This window comes from Artemia sp. Qi Xiang Cuo, chromosome 10, assembly GCF_049724085.1.
Source record: "Artemia sp. Qi Xiang Cuo chromosome 10, ASM4972408v1, whole genome shotgun sequence".
NCBI lineage: Eukaryota > Metazoa > Arthropoda > Branchiopoda > Anostraca > Artemiidae > Artemia > Artemia sp. Qi Xiang Cuo.
In genome coordinates, this window is record NC_142803.1 from 42155513 (window position 1) to 42176654 (window position 21142).

Consider the following 21142-nt stretch of genomic DNA (forward strand, 5'->3'; position numbering starts at 1 on the left):
AAGAGACTGTAAATTTTAAAATGTAAACCACGGCCCCTTTGGGCGCTTAGAGTACCTTTGTGAACCGGGGGGCTCCCTCGAGGCTGGGGTTGGGGGATCGGAGCCCTTTTGGGTTGTGGTAAGGGACCTCACGGCTAAACCACGAAAAAGCACTACTCTAGTGGAACTCAATTCCCATTTAAATCAACCCCCCTGCAAATCAATCCCCCTTGTAACTGAACCCCTGGATAACTGACATCCCCGGGCAACGGTATCCCCTGTAACTGAACCCGCGTGCAACTCGACCCCCTCAAAACACTTTTCAGCCATTTCTTTTTAAATTGACAATACTTTTCAAACGTTACTTATGCATTATACAGACCACATCGGCGAGGTAAAGCTAGGTCAAGTCACAATGTCATTCTATCGTTACTTTTCAATTAAGCTATTGAATACCTTCTAGCAATGTCTCTTGTAAGCGTCAAATCTATTAAGTATCTGTGCATATTCTTTGTATTGTTAATGCCAGCATCCCATTATTTAATTACCCGTGAGGCATTCTTAACCATCGTAATACCTTTACGCAAATAACTTTTCGCGAAAAAATAGCAAATCTCGCAAACTAAAGAAGTAATTACCCTTTTCAAAAACATTAGTCCTTCTATTAATGAACCCATGAAACGAAATCAGTCTGATAGCATCACACAATCTCGCTCCTAGTTCCAAAAATGGAATGCATGTAGCGTTCTTAGTAATAGGTTTAAAAACCTATTAGCCAAGTTTAAAAAAAAAAAAAACCTACTAATCATGCTCGTTCCTCTCGGCAAAGGTGTAATGACCTGTAGAATAGAATATCTATCAGAAAAACCTGTTTGGTACGGGGGTCTTGGCAAAATGGTAGTTCCTACTCTACTCTAGGATCCCAAAAGGTAGATTAAAGTTTATCTTCTTAAGTAATTAAATATAAAAGAAACAGTTTTTTCAGCTGAAAGTAAGGAGTAACATGAAAACCTAAAACGAACATAAACTATTATTTATATGAAGGAGGTTCCCCCCTCCTCAATACCTCGCTCCTCATGCTATAGTTTTTTAGTATTTTTTAATAAAAAAAAACCTTATTGTTCTAACTAAACAACCCTTCTTTTCAGGAGTCGTTCTTAAGGAATTTGGACAAAAGTCAAACTTCAGTATTGAGTGGAAAAACTTGTTTTTTTTTTTTAAATAAAGCCAGGAATTCCGGCTCCTCCTTCATGAACCCCCCACCCCTACGGAAAAGCCATCTATGGAAAACCCCTCCAACATAAAATACTACCCCCCCCCCGTGCTAGGAAAATTCCTACCAGACAATTCCATTTTCGCTGAAAACTCCCCCCGCAAAATTTCTTGCGGACAATTCCGGCTAAAAAAATTTCTTAGCACACTTCCATTCGAAAAAGACTTAAATTTCTTATTGTTTTTCAAATCATGCCGGGAATCCCACCTTGGTGGAATATGTTCCCCGAAAATCACCCCCCCCCTCCCTAGTAGAAAGTTGATACCGCAGAAAATTCCTCCTGCAGAATTTGGGTGCGTGGAAAATACCCCCCCCACCCCCTACAGAAAGATCCTCTAGACAATTCCAACCCGGTGATAACTCTTTCCAAACAATTCCCATTAACATCTCCATAAGGGAAAGTAATACAAATAAAAAGAGTTTCGTATAGGAGTTCTGACAAATTCCCTAGCGTAAAATTTTTCCTAGGAAGCCCCCCCCCCCCCCAGAAACTTCCCCCACGAAAAATTCCCCCCGCGGAAAATCCCTCGAGCGGAAAATCGCCCCCACCCGAAAAAAAATTATGTTTACTTCTCAATAACAAATACTATACGTAAACAATGGGGAAATTTCATGACTTGCAGACCTTTCCTCAGGGGCTGTAGAGGGTCATGTTATCCCCAAAGACATAATTACTGGACGTTTCAACTATGCTGATCAAAATAATTATCTCAAAATTTTGATCGGACGACTTTGGGCAAAAACGGGGCGTCTGGAGGGGGCCTGTTGCCCTCCAATCTTTCCCGTCACTCAAAAAGGACACTAGAACTTTTAATTTCCGCTCGAATGAGCACCCTCCCGATATTCTAGGACTATTGGTTCGATGCGATCACCCCTGGAAAAAAACAAATAAACACGCATCCGTGATCGTTCTTCTAGCAAAAAATTTTAAATTCCACATTTTTGTATATGGTAGCTTGAAATATTTACAGTAGGGGTATCTGATTTTCATTAAGATTCCTTGACTTCTAGAGGGTGATACCTCCCCCCTCTTTCGAAAATCAGGCAAATTTTGTCGGGCTCGTAACTTTTGATGGGTAACACTAAACTTGATGAATCTTATATATTTGGATTCAGCATAATACGCGTATTCTTTCGATGTATCTACTGGTATCAAAATTCCATTATTTTTTTTTAGTTTTGGTTGCTATTGAGCCGCGTCGCTCCTTATTTACATTTCTTTATCACGAGCTGTTTGAAACTTGATCAATTTATTTCTATAGTGAGCAATTTCATCCTCACAAATGTGGAAGTTTATGCATTTCATTTTGCACCACTTAATAACGTTTAAATCGCACCCGAAGAATGATTATGTGCACAATGAGAAAGGGATTTATTGCCAGCAAAATTTGAAGTGTCACCAGTGTGCTATTTTTGGTCCTAGTACCGGGGAACTAGTTTCCTCTTCGTCAGATTGGACGACTCAAACCATTGATATCTTGTTTGGATACCATTGCTTTGTGAAGTTTTGATTTTCCGAGCTGGAAGGGATATTCTGATGCTAAATGAAGGTACTATTGTTTCTTATTTATTTTTCTTGTAGCTTAGAATTAAATTCATCTGTATATGCAGACAAAAAAGATCTTTAAAAAAGGATGAAAAGGGTGGTTAAGTGAAGATTTGTTTCAGTTTGATTTTAATTCCATATTGAGTTAATCTATGAAAATGATTGTCTAAGGCCAGCCTAATACACCTTACCAGAAGTGAATCTCCAGTATTTTCATTGGGGTGGGGGGTGGGGCAGGGGGGTTACATGTCCAGATAGTCAAGGGGCATTGGATATATAATAAAATTTTCCCACATTATTGGGGGGCAACAGCCCCCTCCCCCAAACGATGCCCATGCACCTTACAAAAGGCTAATGACTCCTTTTAGCTCTCGGCAACTCAATTTAGTAATGGATGCTAGCCAAATAACACTAAAGAAAGTAGCTCTGAGTTGGACCTTGTTTGACCCAGAATAAAACAGGTATTTTCAGCATTTTGTTGGACAAAGTAGAGAAGGGGCCCCTCCAGTAGCCCTCAACCCCCGATCTATCCTTAACTTTTTAGCAGAAAGGTAGATATGTTGCACGTCTTTGGAACTAGAATTATGCAATGATTGCCAATCTGCATTAATGGATGATTAGTGCAAACCGTGATCCCTCCAACATTGCCCTCTGTCGGCACCTCTTTGGCAGTTCGATACGTGTTTGGCACCTTGCCTGAATTGAAATCTCGCAAGGATTCTAAATATGTGTAACTAGAGAACCAAAATGGACGGATTGCTCCTCATCCCTCCCATCCCAGTGCCAAATTTTAGCAGAAAATTAAATACGTTTTACCTCGTTTGAGCCGGATTCACACACGATTTTTGTCTATGATGGGAGGAAGAAACTGAGCCTGTGATGGCTTCAGCGTCATTTCCTTTTGCCAAATTTTAGCAGAAAATTAAGTGCGTTGTGCCTTGTTTGAGCCGGATTCACACAAGATTTCTCTGTCTATGATGAGAGGAAGAAACTGAGACTGTGATGGCTTCAGCGTCATTTCCTTTTGCCAAATTTTAGCAGAAAATTAAGTGCGTTGTGCCTTGTTTGAGCCGGATTCACACAAGATTTTTCTGTCTATGATGGGAGGAAGAAACTGAGCCTGGGATGGCTTCAGCGTCATTTCCTTTTGCCAAATTTTAGCAGAAAAATAAGTGCTTTGTGCCTTGTTTGAGCCGGATTCACACAAGATTTTTCTGTTTATGATGGGAGGAAGAAACTGAGCATGTGACGGCTTCAGTGTCATTTCCTTTTGCCAAATTTTAGCAGAAAACTAAGTGCGTTGTGGCTTGTTTGAGCCGGATTCACACAAGATTTTTCTGTCTATGATGGGGGGAAGAAACCGAGCTTGTGATGGCTTCAGTGTCATTTCCTTTTGCCAAATTTTAGCAGAAAATTAAGTGCGTTGTGCCTTGTTTGAGCCGGATTCACACAAGATTTTTCTGTCTATGATGGGGGAAGAAACTGAGCCTGTGATGCCTCCAGTGTCGTTTCCTTCTGCCGACTGTTTTGCTGAAACATAGATAAAAGTTTTTGAACTATGAAACTTTGGAACGTCCATCCATTAGACTTGCAGTGCTCTTAACACCAGGACTGTAAAGGTAAATTATTTTAACAAAAATTTCAAGCCCTATCATATTAGAGGCACGAAGAGAGTTCGTTAATACTTTAACCTTTCCAACCCTCTAACGCCAATAATGTGATATCTTGAACGATGTTTCTTCAATATTTAAACTTTCATCTTAACATGGCAACTTGTTTTTGCTCATGATAGGGTAAAAATTTAATTCGCATCTTACAGTTTAAAATGCCGCATATCGTATCTTCGTCAAGAATTATTTTCTTTGTTGATACGATTTAAAGATTGCGTGCAAAGAAAGCATCCCTAAAAAGGGAAGTATTTTACAAAATAAAAACATGAACTTAAATTTGTTTAAAGGCAATAGAACAGAATTCTTTTCATAAACGATCTAGGCATGCATTTACTTAAAGACATTAAGAATTGCAACAAATGAACATGAACAGACTTTTAATAAATGATTGATTTAAGGTGCCCACAAGGAGGGAGCCAGGATAGCCTCAGCCCTGATTCTGACCAAAATGCATGTATATTTTCAATCCATATAGCTGAGTATTCGTCTCTCCTGTGAATTTTACTTTCTATATTTTTCATTCTTTTGTATATAATTTTAAATCTTCTGTGCTTCTGAATTAATTAGAAAGAATAGGAGAAATAGTGACAAGCGTTGCAATTTCAAAATAATAAAAATAAATTTGAAGTCACAAATGTATTATTTCTAAGAATTTTTTTTCCCTGTATACTTTATTCGTATTTTGATATATGTCGCTATTGATGGCTGTTATGACAAATAAAAAACAAGTTAAAACAAATATTCTTTTCACTAAATCGCAAATGACAATCTAGTCTGTCGAGGTTGAAAAGGGGAGTTAGCCCCACTAGTATTTGTGGTAATTTCCGTTCGTTTCGAGTCTGATCTGATCTTTCATTTTAACATCTGCTTGTTTTATTTTTCATTTGTTCATCCATAGTTATTTCTGTTAGTTTTGTAATTGGAATTAAGTGCATTTGTTATATGACTATTTCTGCTTGTTTTTACCTTTATATTTCTCTTTCCTTTCTTTGTAAATATTTTTAGAGCCGTTTTTAAATTAGGTACTGTGAAAAAGGAGTGTTCAGTGTCAGCGAAACAGGCTTTTAAAATAACTTACCCCACAAGTTTTTTTTAGGGGTTTTATTTTTGTTTTATCACAGGCAGTGCAAGCGCTGCTTAAGGTGACGAACAAAGGATGCTGTATGTATTGTAATTATTATTTTCACCAAGCCACTTCGTATGGAAGCAGCTGTCGTAAAAACTTTGGAGGACGCTCGTTCGACTTGAAATTGAAAGTTCGAATGCCCTTTTTAAGAGTTAAAAGTGATTGGAAGGCAAGTATCCCCCTTCAACACCACTTTTTGCCTCAACTTTATCTCTCTGCCCAAAGAAATCTGACCAATCTTTCCGAGAATGTTGAGGGGGATGTTAAACTGCATCAAGACCCACCATGTGTATGCAGGTCGTCAGAAGGGCGTATCAGAAATATATAAAAAACGACTTAGAATATTAAGATGAAACTTTCAGGATTTATTGAAGGGGATATTGAACTAACAAAAAGGTACTATATGCATAGTACTACTACTGTCAAGGCTAAAGTTACAAGGGTGAAAATTTCAGGGAATGTTGAGGAGTGTGTTGAATTAAATCAAAACACAATGTGTACCTTTACATTGTAAAAAATGTTTATCAGCAATATCCTAGGAACGAGTTAGGGCATAAAGTTGAAACTTTCAGAGCATGCTGAGAAGGATGTTAGACTAGATAAAACATACTTTATGTATATTACTACTATTACTGCTGCTGCTACTAGTACTACTACTACTACTGCTGCTACTATTACTTTAAAGGCTAAGGATATTAAGATGAAACTTTCAGGAATGTTGAGGAGGATGTTGAACTGAATCAAAACACCTTAGGTGCATGCAGGTTGTCAATAGAATGTATCAACAATATCTCAGGAATGGCTTAGAGTATTAAATTGATAGTTTGCTGAGCATGTTGAGGGGGATGCTGAACTAACCAAAACACACTATCTGCATACTACTACTACTGCTACTACTTCTACTACTGGTGCTACTACATCTAAGATTAAGGTTACAAAGGTAAAACTTTCAGGGAACACTGAGGGGGATGTTGAACTAAGTCAAAACACACTATGGTTGTCAAAAGGGTGTATCAGGAATACCTCAGGAACGGCTTGGAGTATCAAGTTGAAACTTGCAGGGCATGTTGATAAGGTGCTGAACTAACCAAAAATCATTATGTTTATATATCTTCAACTGCTACTACTATTACTTCTGCTATTATTGCTGCTTTGTGGCTTCTTGTGACTGCGAATGCTTGACATTTTTGACAACCTTTGACTGTGACTCCTTGCGACTCTGACTGTGGTTGCTTATGACTAAGACATTGGCCACTTGCGACTGCGACGACTTGCGGCTTACGACAGCTGGAGCTCTGACTGCGACTACTTTTGACACCAACCACTTTTGTCTGTGACTGCAGATACATATAACTGTGACTGCAACTACTTACGACCGCGACTACTGGAAATTGCGACTGCGATTGCTTGCGACTGTGACTGCCACTAGTTGGGACTGCCATTGCGACTACTTGTGACTGCAGCTAGCTATGACTGCAACTACTTTGAGCTGCGACTACCTGTAAGTACAACTGCGGCAGTGACTCCTTGTGAATACGACTGCAAGTACTTTTTGACTGTAATTATTTTAGACTGCGACAACTCGTGACTTCGAATACTTGGGACTGCGAGTGTGACTGCTTGCGAAAGTGACTAGTACTACCCCTAAAAAAGAATTTACGTGCACCCCAGTTGTCAAAACGGCACATTGATACTATATCTCAGTAAGAGAATAAGATATTAAGCCATTTATAGATATTATCTTTCGGGGATGGGGAAGAGGGTTGAATTTTTTTTAATCACGACGTTGCCTTTTATCGTACCATGTCAGCGCAGCATGGTGATGTCTTCCAGCGAAATGCAAAGAAACTTTTATTTTTCCTTTGTTGACTCGGTGTAAACAGTTTTTTTTTCTTTCTCATTACTGGTTGTTGAAAGTTTAGCCTAGACAAATGTGGCTGTCACTTTTTTAATCATTTTCTTTTTTTTAATCCGAATTTCCTAAAGAACTGTCTTTTTTTTTATCTGTAATATTTTAATTTTTTACATTTTGTTTTTAGGTCAGGTAAAAAAAACTTTTACTGTGTTTTACTTACCTTTATCATTATTTTGAAAAATCAAAATATTTTCTATAATCAATAATGTACGAAGTGTTTTCATAGGGATTTCGCGGCAAGTACGATCCCCCTCCGCTTCCGAAATCGAGTCCTCCAAGGGAGAGTGACTACGAAGATATCGATCTTTTCCGACGAAGCTTAGCTGCCAAGTCAGGTAATGTTCCCTTCAAAAGGGTTTGTTATTTAGATAGTGGCCTCTCTTTCTTTCTCTCTCTCTCTCTATCTCTCCCTCTCTCCTTTTCTACTCGCTTATTGTTGTCTGTAGATCAAGCCCATATGCTGGAATTTGTTCTTTCCGGGCGAGGAGCGAGAGTGAGAAGGTGATACCACATCTTCAAAAAGTACATACTTAAAATAGGCAATTTAGACTGAAATCATAACAAATTGAACTAAAATTCGTCAGAATAGTGATATATTGGGAAAGGGGATGGAGCGGGTCCAAATTAACACCATCGGATGCCTGGTATTTCGAGGGGGACTAATTTCAAAGAAACGTAGATATTACAGCATTAATGTAGAAGTGATTAAAAGTGCTTTGACAACAAGATTACTGAAACAAAATACATTTTAAATGTTTTCACTTTTTAACCTTAATAAATCGAATATTATTATGACTTTAACGAATAAATATCAGTATAATTTCAGTAAAGTGCAAATCGTGTTAGTAGAAAGGCCTTTTTGACTCCAACGGGGCACAACTGCTGCCACCTACAACTTTTTTACATAATTTATGCATGTTTTTATGGTTTTTCTCACTTGAAAAAACAGGAATTTTCTCACTTTTATGGATGTTTCTTGGACGGTTATGTGTGTTGGTTAATTTATTTGTTGTTTTTCATGGATGTCAACATCAATTTATGTCTGTTTTATGGTTTTTGTCAGTGAGAATGAAAAAACATTATTTTTCACACTTTGATGGATGTTTTCTGAATTATTGATTAATGTCTGACAGGTGATGTCAAGATTGATTGATTTGTCGTGAAAAAGGAATGGGTGAAGTTTATTAATGTCTTTAATGTATTTCCAAGAGAATAGTTTCCGGGGCAAAGTTTATTAATATCATTGGAGTTCGACCAGTAGAATTGTTTCGGGGCGAAGTTTTTTAATGTCTGACAGATGATGTCATGGTTGATTGATTTGTCAAGAAAGGGCGATTAATTTGTTGTTTCGCAAGGAAATTATTGATTAACGAAAGTGTTTTTTAGTGATTGGAAATGTGACAGTGCAGGGATGTCAAAAACAAAAGGAACAAGCATAAATTGCGCTTAGAGGTTATTTGGGTTAAACCGTTTTAAAAATTTTGGGGAATTATTTCGGCGAAACAGTTAGAGACATTTTAAAAGATGATTTTAGAAGAGGTTTTAGAAGAGAATTTGAGGGTGAAACTCTGTGGTCGTTATAATACACAAGTTCCATTTGAACAGTGTCGTGAGGTACTCCACCCCAACCCCAAAGGGTTCCGATCCCTCATCCCAACCCCGAACGAAGACCCCGGTCCTCAAAGGTCCCCCGGCACCCCAAAAGGCCTCCAGAGCCACCATTTTTTAATAATTTTTTAAGGCTTTATTATATCTTTTCAGAACAAGTTATTTTCTTAATGTCCATTCTAAACCCATTTTACAAGTTGAAGTACCCATCCTTTTCACCCACAACTTTACTTTACAGCCTTTTGAATGCTCCAACACCAAGCATTACTTTTCAAAGGGCATTTCCGAACAATTTATTTTCTTAATGTCCATTCTAAATCCATTTTACAAGTTGAAGTTCCCATCCTTTTCACCCACAACTTTACTTTACAGCTTTTTGAATGCTCCAATACCAGGCAGTACTTTTCAAAAGGCATTTCAGAGCAAGTTCTTTTCATAATGTCCCTCATAAAACCTTTTTACAAATTGAAGTACCCATCCTTTTCACACACAACTTTACTTTACAGCCTTTTGAATGCAACAACACCAAGCAATACTTTTCAAAGGCGCATTTCACAATAAGTTTTTTTCTTAATGTCCCTCCTAAACCCATTTTACAAATTGAAGTACCCATCCTTTACACCCACAAATTTACTTTACAGCTTTTTGAATGTTCCAACACCAAGCAATACTTTTCAAAGGAATTTCAAAACAAGTTCTTTTCTTAGTGACAGTCCTTAACCTATTTTACAAGTTGAAGTACCCATCCTTTTCCCCACAACTTTACTATACTGCTTTTTTGAATGCTCCAACACCAAGCAATAGTTTTCAAAGGCATTTCAGAACAAGTTCTTTTATTAATGTCCCTCCTAAACCCATTTTACAAGTTGAAGTACCCTATCCTTTACACCCACAACTTAACTTCACATATTTTTTAATGCTCTAACATCAATCAATACGTTTAAAAGGGTATTTCAAACCAAGTTCTTTTCTTAATGTCCCTCCTAAACCCATTTTACGAGTTAAAGTTCCCATCCTTTTCACCCAAAACTTTAATATACAGCTTTTTGAATTATCCACAATCACGCATAAATTTTCAAAGGGCATTTCACAACAATTTATTTTCATAATGTCCATCCTAAACCCATTTTACAAGTTGAAGTTCCCATCCTTTTCACCCACAACTTTACTTTACAGCTTTTTGAATGCCCAACACCAAGCAATACTTTTTAAAAGGCATTTCAGAACAATTTCTGTTCTTAATTTCCCTCCTAAACCCATTTTACAAATTGAAGTACCTACCCTTTTCACCCACATCGTTACTTTACAGCTTTTTGAATGCCCCAACACCAGGCAATACTTTTCAAATCCCTTTCAGAACAAGTTCCTTTCTTATTGACCGTCCTAAACCCATTTTACAAATTGAAGTACCTGTCCTTTTCACCCACAACTTAGTTATAGGTAAGAGTTTGAAGTTTTACCTTAGAGACTTAGCTTAGAGTTTTAGTTTGGTATAGTTTTAGTTAAGAGCTTAGAGATTTTTAGCTTAGAGTCGTAGCTTAGAGTTTTTGTTAGAGTTCTAGTCTAGTTTAGTTTTAGTTAAGAGTTTGGTGTTTTACCTTAGAGTCATAGCTTAGAGTTTTAGTTAGAGTTCTAGTTTAGTTTTGTTTGAGTTGAGTTTAGAATTTTAGCTTAGAGTCTTAGCTTAGAGTTTTTGTTAGAGTTCTAGTTTAGTTTAGTTTTAGTTAAGAGTTTAGAGTTTTTAGCTTAGAGTCTTAGCTTAGAAAATTTTGTTGAAGCTATAGTTTAGTTTAATTTTAGTTAAGAGTTTTTAGTTTTAGCTTAGAGTCTTAGCTTAGAGTTTTTGTTAGAGTTTTAGTTTAGCTTAGTTTTAGTTAAGAGTTTAGAGTTTTAGCTTAGAGTCTTAGCTTAGAGTTATAGTTAGAGTTGAAGTTTAGTTTAGTTATAGTTAAGAATTTAGAGTTTTTTAGCTTAGAGTCGTAGTTTAGAGTTTTTTTTAGAGTTCTAGTTTAGTTTAGTTAAGAGTTTAGAGTTTTATCATAGAGTCATAGCTTAGAGTTTTTATTTAAGTTGAAGTTTAGTTTAGTAATAGTTAAGAATTTAGAGTTTTTAGCTTAGAGTCTTAGCTTAGAGTTTTACTTAGAGTTCTAGTTTAGTTTAGTTTTAGTTAAAAGTTTAGAGTTTTATCTTAGAGTCTTAGCTTAGAGTTTTGTTGAAGTTCTAGTTTAATTTAGTTAAGAGTTTAGAGTTCTACCTTAGAGTCTTAGCTTAGAGTTTTACTTAGAGTTGAACTTTAGTTTAGTTATAGTTAAGTGTTTAGAGTTTTAGCTTGGAGTCTTAGCTTAGAGTTTTAGCTAGAGTTCTAGCTTAGTTTAGTTATAGTTAAGAGTTTAGAGTTTTAGATAAAAGTTTTAGCTTAGAGTTTTAGTTAGAGTTCTAGTTTAGTTTCAGTTAAGAGTTATAATTTTTATCTTAAATTAATATTTTAGAGTTATTATTAGAGTTTTCTTTTCATTGTGGTGAGTTATAGTTAAGAGTTTATAGTTTTATAATAGAGTCGTTGCTAGGAGTTTTCAATTAGTGTATTCTCCTGTTTTAGTTTTAGTTAAGTGTTAGATTTTAGAGGTTGAAACTTTAATACTCTACTTGAGATTTATTTAGAGTTGAAGTCTAGTTTAAACTAGAATAACCACAAAATTACACAATATTGTATAGAAATACCAAAATCATACGTTAAATTAGATTTAGTTAGGTTAGAGGTTAGGTTAATCTACTTTTTAGTTAGGTTAGATTCGGTTAGTTTATTCGGCGCGAGCACGAAAAGCTAACCGAATCCAAATGGTACAACGTCGACCTGGGGGGATTTTACGGTGAGGATGGTTAGGTTAGGCTTGGGGGGATTTTCCAGCGAATATGGTTAGGTTAGGTTAGACTAGATTAAGTTAGGTTAGATTAGGTTAGGTTAAGTCAGGTTAGGTAAGTTAGGTTAGGTTAGTTAAGTTAGGTTAGGTTAGCTAGTAAACATCTCTCCATGTTTAAGTTAGGTCTAGGTTAGACTAGATTAAGTTATGTTAGGTTAAGTTAGGTTAGGTTAGGTTAGCCTACGTACGCGCGCGTACGTGGGCTAACCTAACCTAACTTAACCTAACCTAACATAACTTAATCTAGTCTAACCTAACCTAACCTAACTTAAACATCCCGGAAAATCCCCCAAGCCTAACCTAACCATACTCGTCGGAAAATCCCCCCATGTCGACTTTGTACCAGTTAGATTAGGTTAGCTTATCATGAGCGCTCATGATATGCTAACCTAATCTAACCTAACTGAAACGTGGAGAAACCTAACCTCTAACCTAACCTAATCTAACTTATGGTTTTGGTATTTCTATGCAATATTGTGTAATTTTATGGTTATGATAGTTTAGACTAAACTTCAACTCTAACTAAATCTCTAAGCTAAGATTCTAGGCTAAACCTCTAAGCTATAACTCTTAACTAAAACTAAACTAAACAATAACTCTAACTAAAACTCCAAGCTACGACTCTAAGCTAAAACTATAAACTCTTAACTATAACTAAACTAAACGAAACTTCAACCCTAACTAAAACTCTAATCTAAGACTTTAAGGTAAAACTCAAAACTCTTAACTAAAACTAAACTAAACTAGAACTCTAAATAAAACTCTAAGCTAAGACTTTAAGGTAAAACTCTAAACTCTTAACTATAACTAAAATAAGCTAGAACTCTAACTAAAACTCTAAGCTAAGACTCCAAGCTAAAACTCTAAACCCTTAACTATAACTAAACTAAACTTAACTCTAAGTAAAACTCTAAGCTAAGACTCTAAGGTAGAACTCTAAACTCTTAACTAAACTAAACTAGAACTTCAACAAAAACTCTAAGCTAAGACTCTAAGATAAAACTCTAAACTCTTAACTTAAACTAAGCTAAACTAGAACTCTAAGTAAAAGTCAAAGCTAAGACTCTAAGCTAAAAAATCTAAATTCTTAACTATGACTAAACTAAACTTCAAATTCAACAAAAACTCTAAGCTATGAATCTATGATAAAACTATAAACTCTTAACTAAACTAAACTAGAACTCCAACAAAAACTCTAAACTACGACTCTAAGCTAAAAAAACTCTAAATTCTTAACTATAACTAAACTAAACTTCAACTCTAACTATAACTCTAATCTAAGACTCTAAGCTAAAACTCTAAACTCTTAACTAAAACTAAGCTAAACTAAAACTCTAACAAAAACTCTAAGCTAAGACTCTAAGCTACTTAACTAAAACTAAACTAGAACTCTAACAAAAACTCTAAGCTAAGACTCTAAGCTAAAATTCTAAACTCTTAACTAAAACTAAACTAAACTAGAACTCAAACTAAAACTCTAAGCTATGACTCTAAGGTAAAACACCAAACTCTTAACTAAAACTAAACTAGACTAGAACTCTAACAAAAACTTTAAGCTATGACTCTAAGTTAAAAAACTCTAAACTCTTAACTAAAACTATACCAAACTAAAACTCTAAGCTAAGTCTCTAAGGTAAAACTTCAAACTCTTACCTATAACTAAGTTGTGGGTGAAAAGGATGGGTACTTCAATTTTTAAAATGGGTTTAGGACGGTCACTAAGAAAGGAAATTGTTCTAAAATGCATTTGAAAAGTATTGCCAGGTGTTGGGGCATTCAAAAAGCTGTAAAGTAAAGTTTTTGGTGAAAAGGATGGCTACTTCAACTTGTACAATTGGGTTTAGGAGGGACATTAAGAAAATAACTTGTTCTGAAATGCCTTTTGAAAAGTACTGCTTGCTATTGGAGGATTCAAAAAGCTGTAAAGTAAAGATGTGGATGAAAACTATGGGAAGTTCAACTTGTAAAATGGGTTTAGGATGGACATTAAGAAAAGAACTTGTTGTGAAATGCCCTTTGAAAAGTATTGCTTGATGTTGGAGCATTCAAAAAGCTATAAAGTAAAGTTGTGGGTGTAAAGGATGGGAACTTAAATTTGTAAAATGGGTTTAGGACGGTCACTAAGAAAGCAAATTGTTCTGAAATGTCTTTGAAAAGTATTGCTTGGTGATGGAGCATTCAAAAAAGCAGTATAGTAAAGTTGTGGGTGAAAAGGATGGGTACTTCAACTTTTAAAATGGGTTTAGGACGGATACTAAGAAAAGAACTTGTTCTGAAATGCTCTTGAAAAGTATTGCTTGGTGTTGGCGCATTCAAAAAGCTGTAAAGTAAAGTTGTGTGTGAAAAGGATGGGTACTTCAATTTGTAAAATGGGTTTAGGATTGATACTATGAAAAGAACTTGTTCTGAAATGCCTTTTGAAAAGTACTGCTTGGTATTGGGGCATTCAAAAAAGCTGTAAAGTAAAGTTGTGGGTGAAAAGGATGGGAACTTCAACTTGTAAAATGGGTTTAGGATGGACATTAAGAAAATAACTTGTTGTGAAATGCCCTTTGAAAAGTAATGCTTGGTTTTGGAGCATTCAAAAAGCTGTATAGTAAAGTTGTGGGTGAAAAGGATGGGAACTTCAACTTGTAAAATGGGTTTAGAATGGACATTAAGAAAATAACTTGTTCTGAAAAGATATAATAAAGCCTTAAAAAATTATTAAGAAATGTGGTCTCCGGGGGCCCTTGGGGGGGCGGGGGGACCTTTGAGAACGGGGGGATTCCTTCGGGGTGGGGAGGGGGGATCGGAACCCTTTGGGTATGGGGTCGAGGACCTCACGACACTGTTCAAATGTAACTAGTGTATTATAATGACCAAAGAGTTTCAGCCTGAAATTCGCCTCTAAAACCTCTTCTAAAATCATCTTTTAAAATGTATCTAACTGTTTTGCCGAAGTAATTCCCCAAAATGAATAAAACGGATTTATCCAAATAATCCCTATGCGTAATTTCTGAGTGTTCCTTTTGTTTTTGGCATCCCTGCGCTATCACATTTCAAATCAATAAGAAACCCTTTCGTGAATCAATAATTCCCCTTAGAAACAACAAATTAATTCCCCTTTCTTGACAAATCAATCAACCATGACATCATCTGTCAGACATTAAAAAAATTCCCCCCGGAAACAATTTTACTGGTCGAACTCCAGTAATAAGTTCGAACTGGTCGAACTTATATTAATAAACTTTGCCCCGGAAACTATTCTCTTGGAAATACATCAAAGACATTAATAAACTTCACCTATTCCTTTTTCATGACAAATCAATCAATCTTGACATCACCTGTCAGACATTAATCAATAATCCAGAAAACATCCATCAAAGTGTGAAAAATACTGTTTTTCAATTCTCACTTAAAAAAACCATAAAAACAAACATGAATTGATGTTGACATCCATGAAAAACAACAAATAAATTTACCGACACTCATAACCGTCCAAGAAGCATCCATAAATGTGAGAGAATTCCTGTTTTTTCAAGTGAGAAAACTCATAAAAACATGCATAAATTATGTAAAAAAGTTGTAGGTGGCAGCAGTTGTGCCCCGTCGGAGTCAATAAGGCCTTTCTACTCGTGTTCTGGTCTTCAGAACGCTTGTTTTTAGTTTGACTCGGTTATTTATTAAATATCTATTCGTTTTAAGTTTCTTTATTTATTTATGGTGATTTGTGGTAGTTTTACGCTAGGAAAATTACTGGACTTTATTTCTGCTCATTTTTGATTTAATAGCTCTTTACGTTTCTTTGAAAAACTTATTTTGCGGAAAATGTTTTTAAATTAATTTCTGTTCTTTTTTTAAATAGTCTTTTTGATGGAAGAAGATTTTTTTTTTAATGTTAGATAGATTTTTTCAACAATTTTCAACAACATGCACCCTTTTGAAAATCTGGACACACATAGTATTGTTTAATTTTGTTTTATACTTCCTCAAGTTGACCTGGAAAATAAAACTTAATACCTTTCCCAAAACATTGATATCTAAGCTCTTGGAGAACTTGGATACACTTACACTCTTGTGATTTAGTTTAAGATAGATAAGATAAGATAAGTTTTATTCTTCATTAAATACACATACAATATTAGATGTTATAAATCCCTCAAAGGCTCATTGGCCTGTACAAAGAGGGAAGACATATGAATTACATACTCAAGGATAAAAAACAAAAGAAAATTTAAAATGATCACTTACTCACATATGAAGGAGAAGAAAAGAAAATATAAATAAAATAGAAACTATAGAAAAAAATTAGAATAAATAAACTAAATTAATTAATTATATTAAATAGACTCAAAAAAAAAAAAAAAAAAAAAAAAAAATACTGTAAGCGAATTCCTGTCGCCGAAACAGACTGTAATTATTAGACTGTAATAAAATGGTGCGAAAGCAATAAAATTTAACCTATCTTCCTGAATGCTACTCCTTAGTGAACTATACAAGTTTCACCAATAAAAAATGATAATCATACCTGAGGCCTGGGAGTCATAGCGCAGAGAAAACCACCATAAAACAAACTAACCATTCAGGGGACATCAACTCCACAAAAAAAAAAAATAAATAAAAAATAAAAAAATTATTCAGTTTGATTCTTAACTAAATGGTCCTTAAGAATCCTCTTGAAAGTGCCAAACGAGTGACATTTCTGTACTGAAGAAGACAGGGAGTTCCAAAACTGATGACAAGCAATGAGGGGATTGAAATCTGACCGCACAGTGGGAGTAGGATGAATGCAGATATTATGTGACGAACGAAGGTTATATGGAGCTGAATCAGAAATAAACTGAGAAGTTTTGTGAAGGGATTTTGGAAGATTGCCATGAAGCTGATGAAAAACAAAAGAAGCACAAGAAATATTGTATATAGACTGTATATTTAGACGCGGTCTTGGTTAAGAACGGTTGTCAATAACAAGCGGCGGTTTTTTATAATACTTGACAGAACGCGACCGCAGTGTAGAAGGAAAAGTAGACATCCATACTATGGGGCAATAAGAGACATATTACTGGACAAGGCAGAAAAAAAGAAGCTTCAGAATAGATCCAGGAAAGGTGTGTTTGAGTTTTCGAATGACACCCAAACTCTGTGAGACCTTAACCCTAATCATGGCTATATTGTTTCTAAACGAAAGGTTCTCATCAAGCAGGATACCAAGAAATCGGACCAACCGACTCTTTGGTCTACACAAGAAGCCTTGTGACACCTGAAGCTGTGTCAGTTGAGGGAAACCTACACCAATTCGAGAAAAAATAAGAAAATGTGACTTGGTAACATTCAATGCCAAGTAATTTCCCTCAAGCCGTGAAAATGCTCTCTCAAATAGTACCACCAGATTAGACACGACATCACAGTCTATCCTCCCTAGAGTCCCAAAAGTGCTGTCGTCAGCAAAAGCAACGAGGCAATCTTCATTAGAAGTAGCATTGGGACACGAAGGAACATTCGGATGACAAAGATTGCAGCATACCAGAGGGCTGGTATTCTTGACTGCTGAAATCAGATCATTGACATAAATCATAAATAAAACCGGGCCAAGAACAGATCCCTGGGGGACATCATATTCTACTTCAGAAGGGCTTCGGAAAAGCGGATCAATTGAAATAAGTCTACCAGAAAGATATGATTCAAACCAAGAAGAAACATTTGATCTTATACCAATATGCGATAATTTCCAAAGAAGAATATGATGAGTCAAAGAATCTAAAGCTTTACGAACGTCCAAAAATGAAGCTGCCGGGATAAGACCAAAATCTATTGCCGAATGAATGAAATTCGAGAGAGATGCGCAAGCATGCTCTGTAGAGTGATTCGCTCGGAATCCAAACTGGAAATCATTGAAAAAATTTTTGACATCCAGAAAACTAAGAAGCCTGGATAGCATAGCCTTCTCAAAAATTTTGCTGAAAACAGATAGAAGAGAAATGGGCCTTTAATTAGCAGGATCACTCCGGGACCCACCTTTATACAGCACTATAACCTTAGCTCGCTTGAGTGATTCAGGGAAAATTCCATTCACGAAAGACAGATTGACAAGCTTAGTCAATGGTGACAGAATAGCGGGAAGAACGGCACGGATAACCCTTGTAGGAATTCTGTCTGGCCCTGAAGACGATGAACCTTTAAGTGCATTTACGATCCGAGCTACCTCAAACTCAGAAACAGGGTTCAAAACCATTGACTTTAAACATGGGGGTCCAAAATAGGCTCTGAAATCGCAACGAGGAGTTGTAGAGCTCACAGATGAAGCAGTCGCTTTTACTATATTCGCAAAAATAAGACGAAAGCTCTAGCTGAAAATTTTCTTCTCCTTGAACAGTTTTAACGTCAACTATAAGCGTTGTTGGATCTGAAGGCGGAGGGGGAGTAGGTTTAAGTACAGAATTAATAATTTTACATGTCTTCCCAACATCCTTTCCACACTCAGAAAATTTCCTGTGATAATACTGAGACTTGGCCTTCCGACACAGAGAATTAAATATATTCCTATAGGCCTTGAACCGCTGATGCTGAGAAGCAGATGACGAAGCCTTATATAGTTTCCACAGATAATTTTTCCTTTTCCAGCTTTTATGGAGACCTGGAGTCATCCACGGATTCAGCAGTACTATCCTTTTCGAGGTATGAGGCTTTGGATTCTGGTGGCAAACTTCTAGGATACCTTCTTTTACTGAATCATAAAAGAAATCAAAAGAGCGGTTAAAATCCGATTCAGAATCCAACTATCCCATGACTGATCAGTCAAACGAGATTTAAGTAGACTGATCTCACTGACACCAAAACGAAAAAATGAGAGATTAGATGGCGAAACTTTACGCTGCAATCGATTAGCAGTCCTATATCGTGAAATAGCAGGGAAATGATCAGAAATATCACTAATCATCAACGAATTATCTAAGACCTCTAGTGAAGAAAAAATATTATCAATAAGTGATGCATGCACCTCAGTAACTCGGGTTGGTATACAAACTGAAGGTAGAGCTCCCGCAGAAAGCATCATTGACAAAAAATCTGCAGCCGAAGCAGAATTTTGATCCAGCAGGTTAATATTGAAATCCCCCATAAGGATTAGTTCGCAAGGATGCTTTTGGAGTAAGTCCAAAACCTCTTCTAGAATTTTCAGAAACGAAGGAATAGATCCACTAGGGGATCTGTAAACCAAACCAACAACTAAATTCTTACAACCTGACTTAATCTCAATAAAAAGGGATTCAAAGATTCCTTCCTCATTTCTACTCAAATCACTTCGGAAATTATATACAAGATGATCGGCAATATACAGGGCAAGGCCACCTTTCGCCATCTGTTTTCGGTTCATCCTCTCCATCCTAAATCTTTGGATATTTAAAAGCATATCCTTTTTTGAATCCAGGAAAGTTTCACACAATCCAATAACATCAGGAGTTCCACCACTGACGATCCGTTTCAGCTCATCAAAAGAGGAACAAAGTCCCTGAATGTTTATGTGAACCACAGAGAAAATACCATCTTGTTTAGAAGAGGCAGAACCACTTAATTCCAAAACATATTTACTTTCAATAACCGATTTAGGATCATTATAATTCCTATTTCTACTTCCAACTGAATTATCAATTATGCTTTCAACATCTAAAAGATTATTCTGTATCTCAACAAAACGGTCCCCCAAAGAGTTGACATCACCCTGGTCACTAAAAGAATTAATCATTTTACTTACGGTGGATGGTAAATCCGCTCCGCGACCAAACTCACCAGACCAAAGGTTAATGACTTCACAGCAGAGCTATGTTAGCTATGCAGAAGAAAAATATTAACATAGAAAAATGGCACAACCGAAGTAACAAAAAGAAAAAGGAATACCGAAAGGTGCACCCAAATATAAATAGAAACAAACAATATTTTTGAGAAAGAAAAAAAAAAAAAAAAAAAAAAAAAAAAACATATAATAAAAAAATGAAACAAAAAATTGTGAATTGGTATAGATAAAAAAAAAGAAAAGGGACAATAAACAAAAAAACCATGAGAGAACAAAAAAAAAAAAAAACAAAAAAAAAACAAAAAAAAAAAAAAACACACACAAAAAACCAAAAACAACAAACAAACAGACAGAAAAAACAAACAAAAAAAAAAAAGAACAACTAGATACAGTCAGCGAGAGACCTTATTTTTTTTATTGGAGTCCCGTCACTAGGCTTTGCCAATATTTGTCCCCGATCAGACCAAGCATTCCGCTGACCGAATCTGTCTTTCGCCGAATTCAGAATATCTCGTCTCTGCTTGGTCAGAGACTCAACAACAAAAATACCACTAGAGGCCAACTTGGATTTGGCCTTGAACACTTTACAAGCAACGCTTTTGCTCGAAAACTTCACTATTATCGGAGCGACCCTTGGAGCAGATGGAACCGCCTGAGTTGAATCAGCTGAATCAGCTGTAGCAGCATTATTCAGTCTAAGTCTATACACGTTCATGACCTCATTTGTACTAATTTCAGTCAAAGACGTCTTCTGATTAATGGTTAGCATTACAGCAGAACGAGTGTCAACACCAGTTTTCTGCCTAATACCGTGAAAAACCAGGCTGTCTAGTAGTGATTCTTGTTCATAACTATCTAACTTATTCTCAAGCCTGTTCAGTCTGTCCTCAAAATTTTCAAGTTCATTACTCAGTCCCTTTAGCGACTTTTCAATTCTCTGAAACTTGGGGTTAAATTCAATCATGAGAGCATCATAAATTTGACTAGCAATAAGCTCAGTCGAGTCCTTAAGAGAGTCTGAGCTAGCCAGTTTTTCCGAAATTTTTTGAGTTATACTGTCCATCAGGTCATTTCTGATTTTATCTAGTTCAGTTCTGGTACCTACAAGTTTCTGTTGTATCGGGCTAATACTGCTAGATAATGCTAATGCTGGGCCATTTGCTCTGCTCTTATCATTACCTCTCATCGCAAGGTATGTTTTTGATAGACTCATGTAAATATCAGGCGTAGTAGCAAGCTCTTCAAAAGCTTTTTTTGAAGCAGGAGCGGACAAATTAACAGTGGTAGGATCATAAACCTGGAGATTTGCAGCCACGAGGAGAAATTCATCATG

General features: G+C 36.1%; 1 protein-coding gene across 1 annotated transcript in view; it reads left to right on the forward strand.

Annotated features, from left to right (window-relative positions):
• Positions 1–2679: 2679 nt before the first annotated feature.
• Positions 2680–21142, forward strand: part of LOC148947778 (uncharacterized) — a 192139-nt gene continuing 173676 nt past the window's right edge. The window contains exons 1-2 of the mRNA XM_089096007.1: positions 2680–2802; positions 7736–7844. Coding sequence (XP_088952133.1) covers positions 2797–2802; positions 7736–7844 — 115 coding nt within the window. The 5' untranslated portion in view covers positions 2680–2796. The remainder of the gene's footprint in view (positions 2803–7735; positions 7845–21142) is intronic.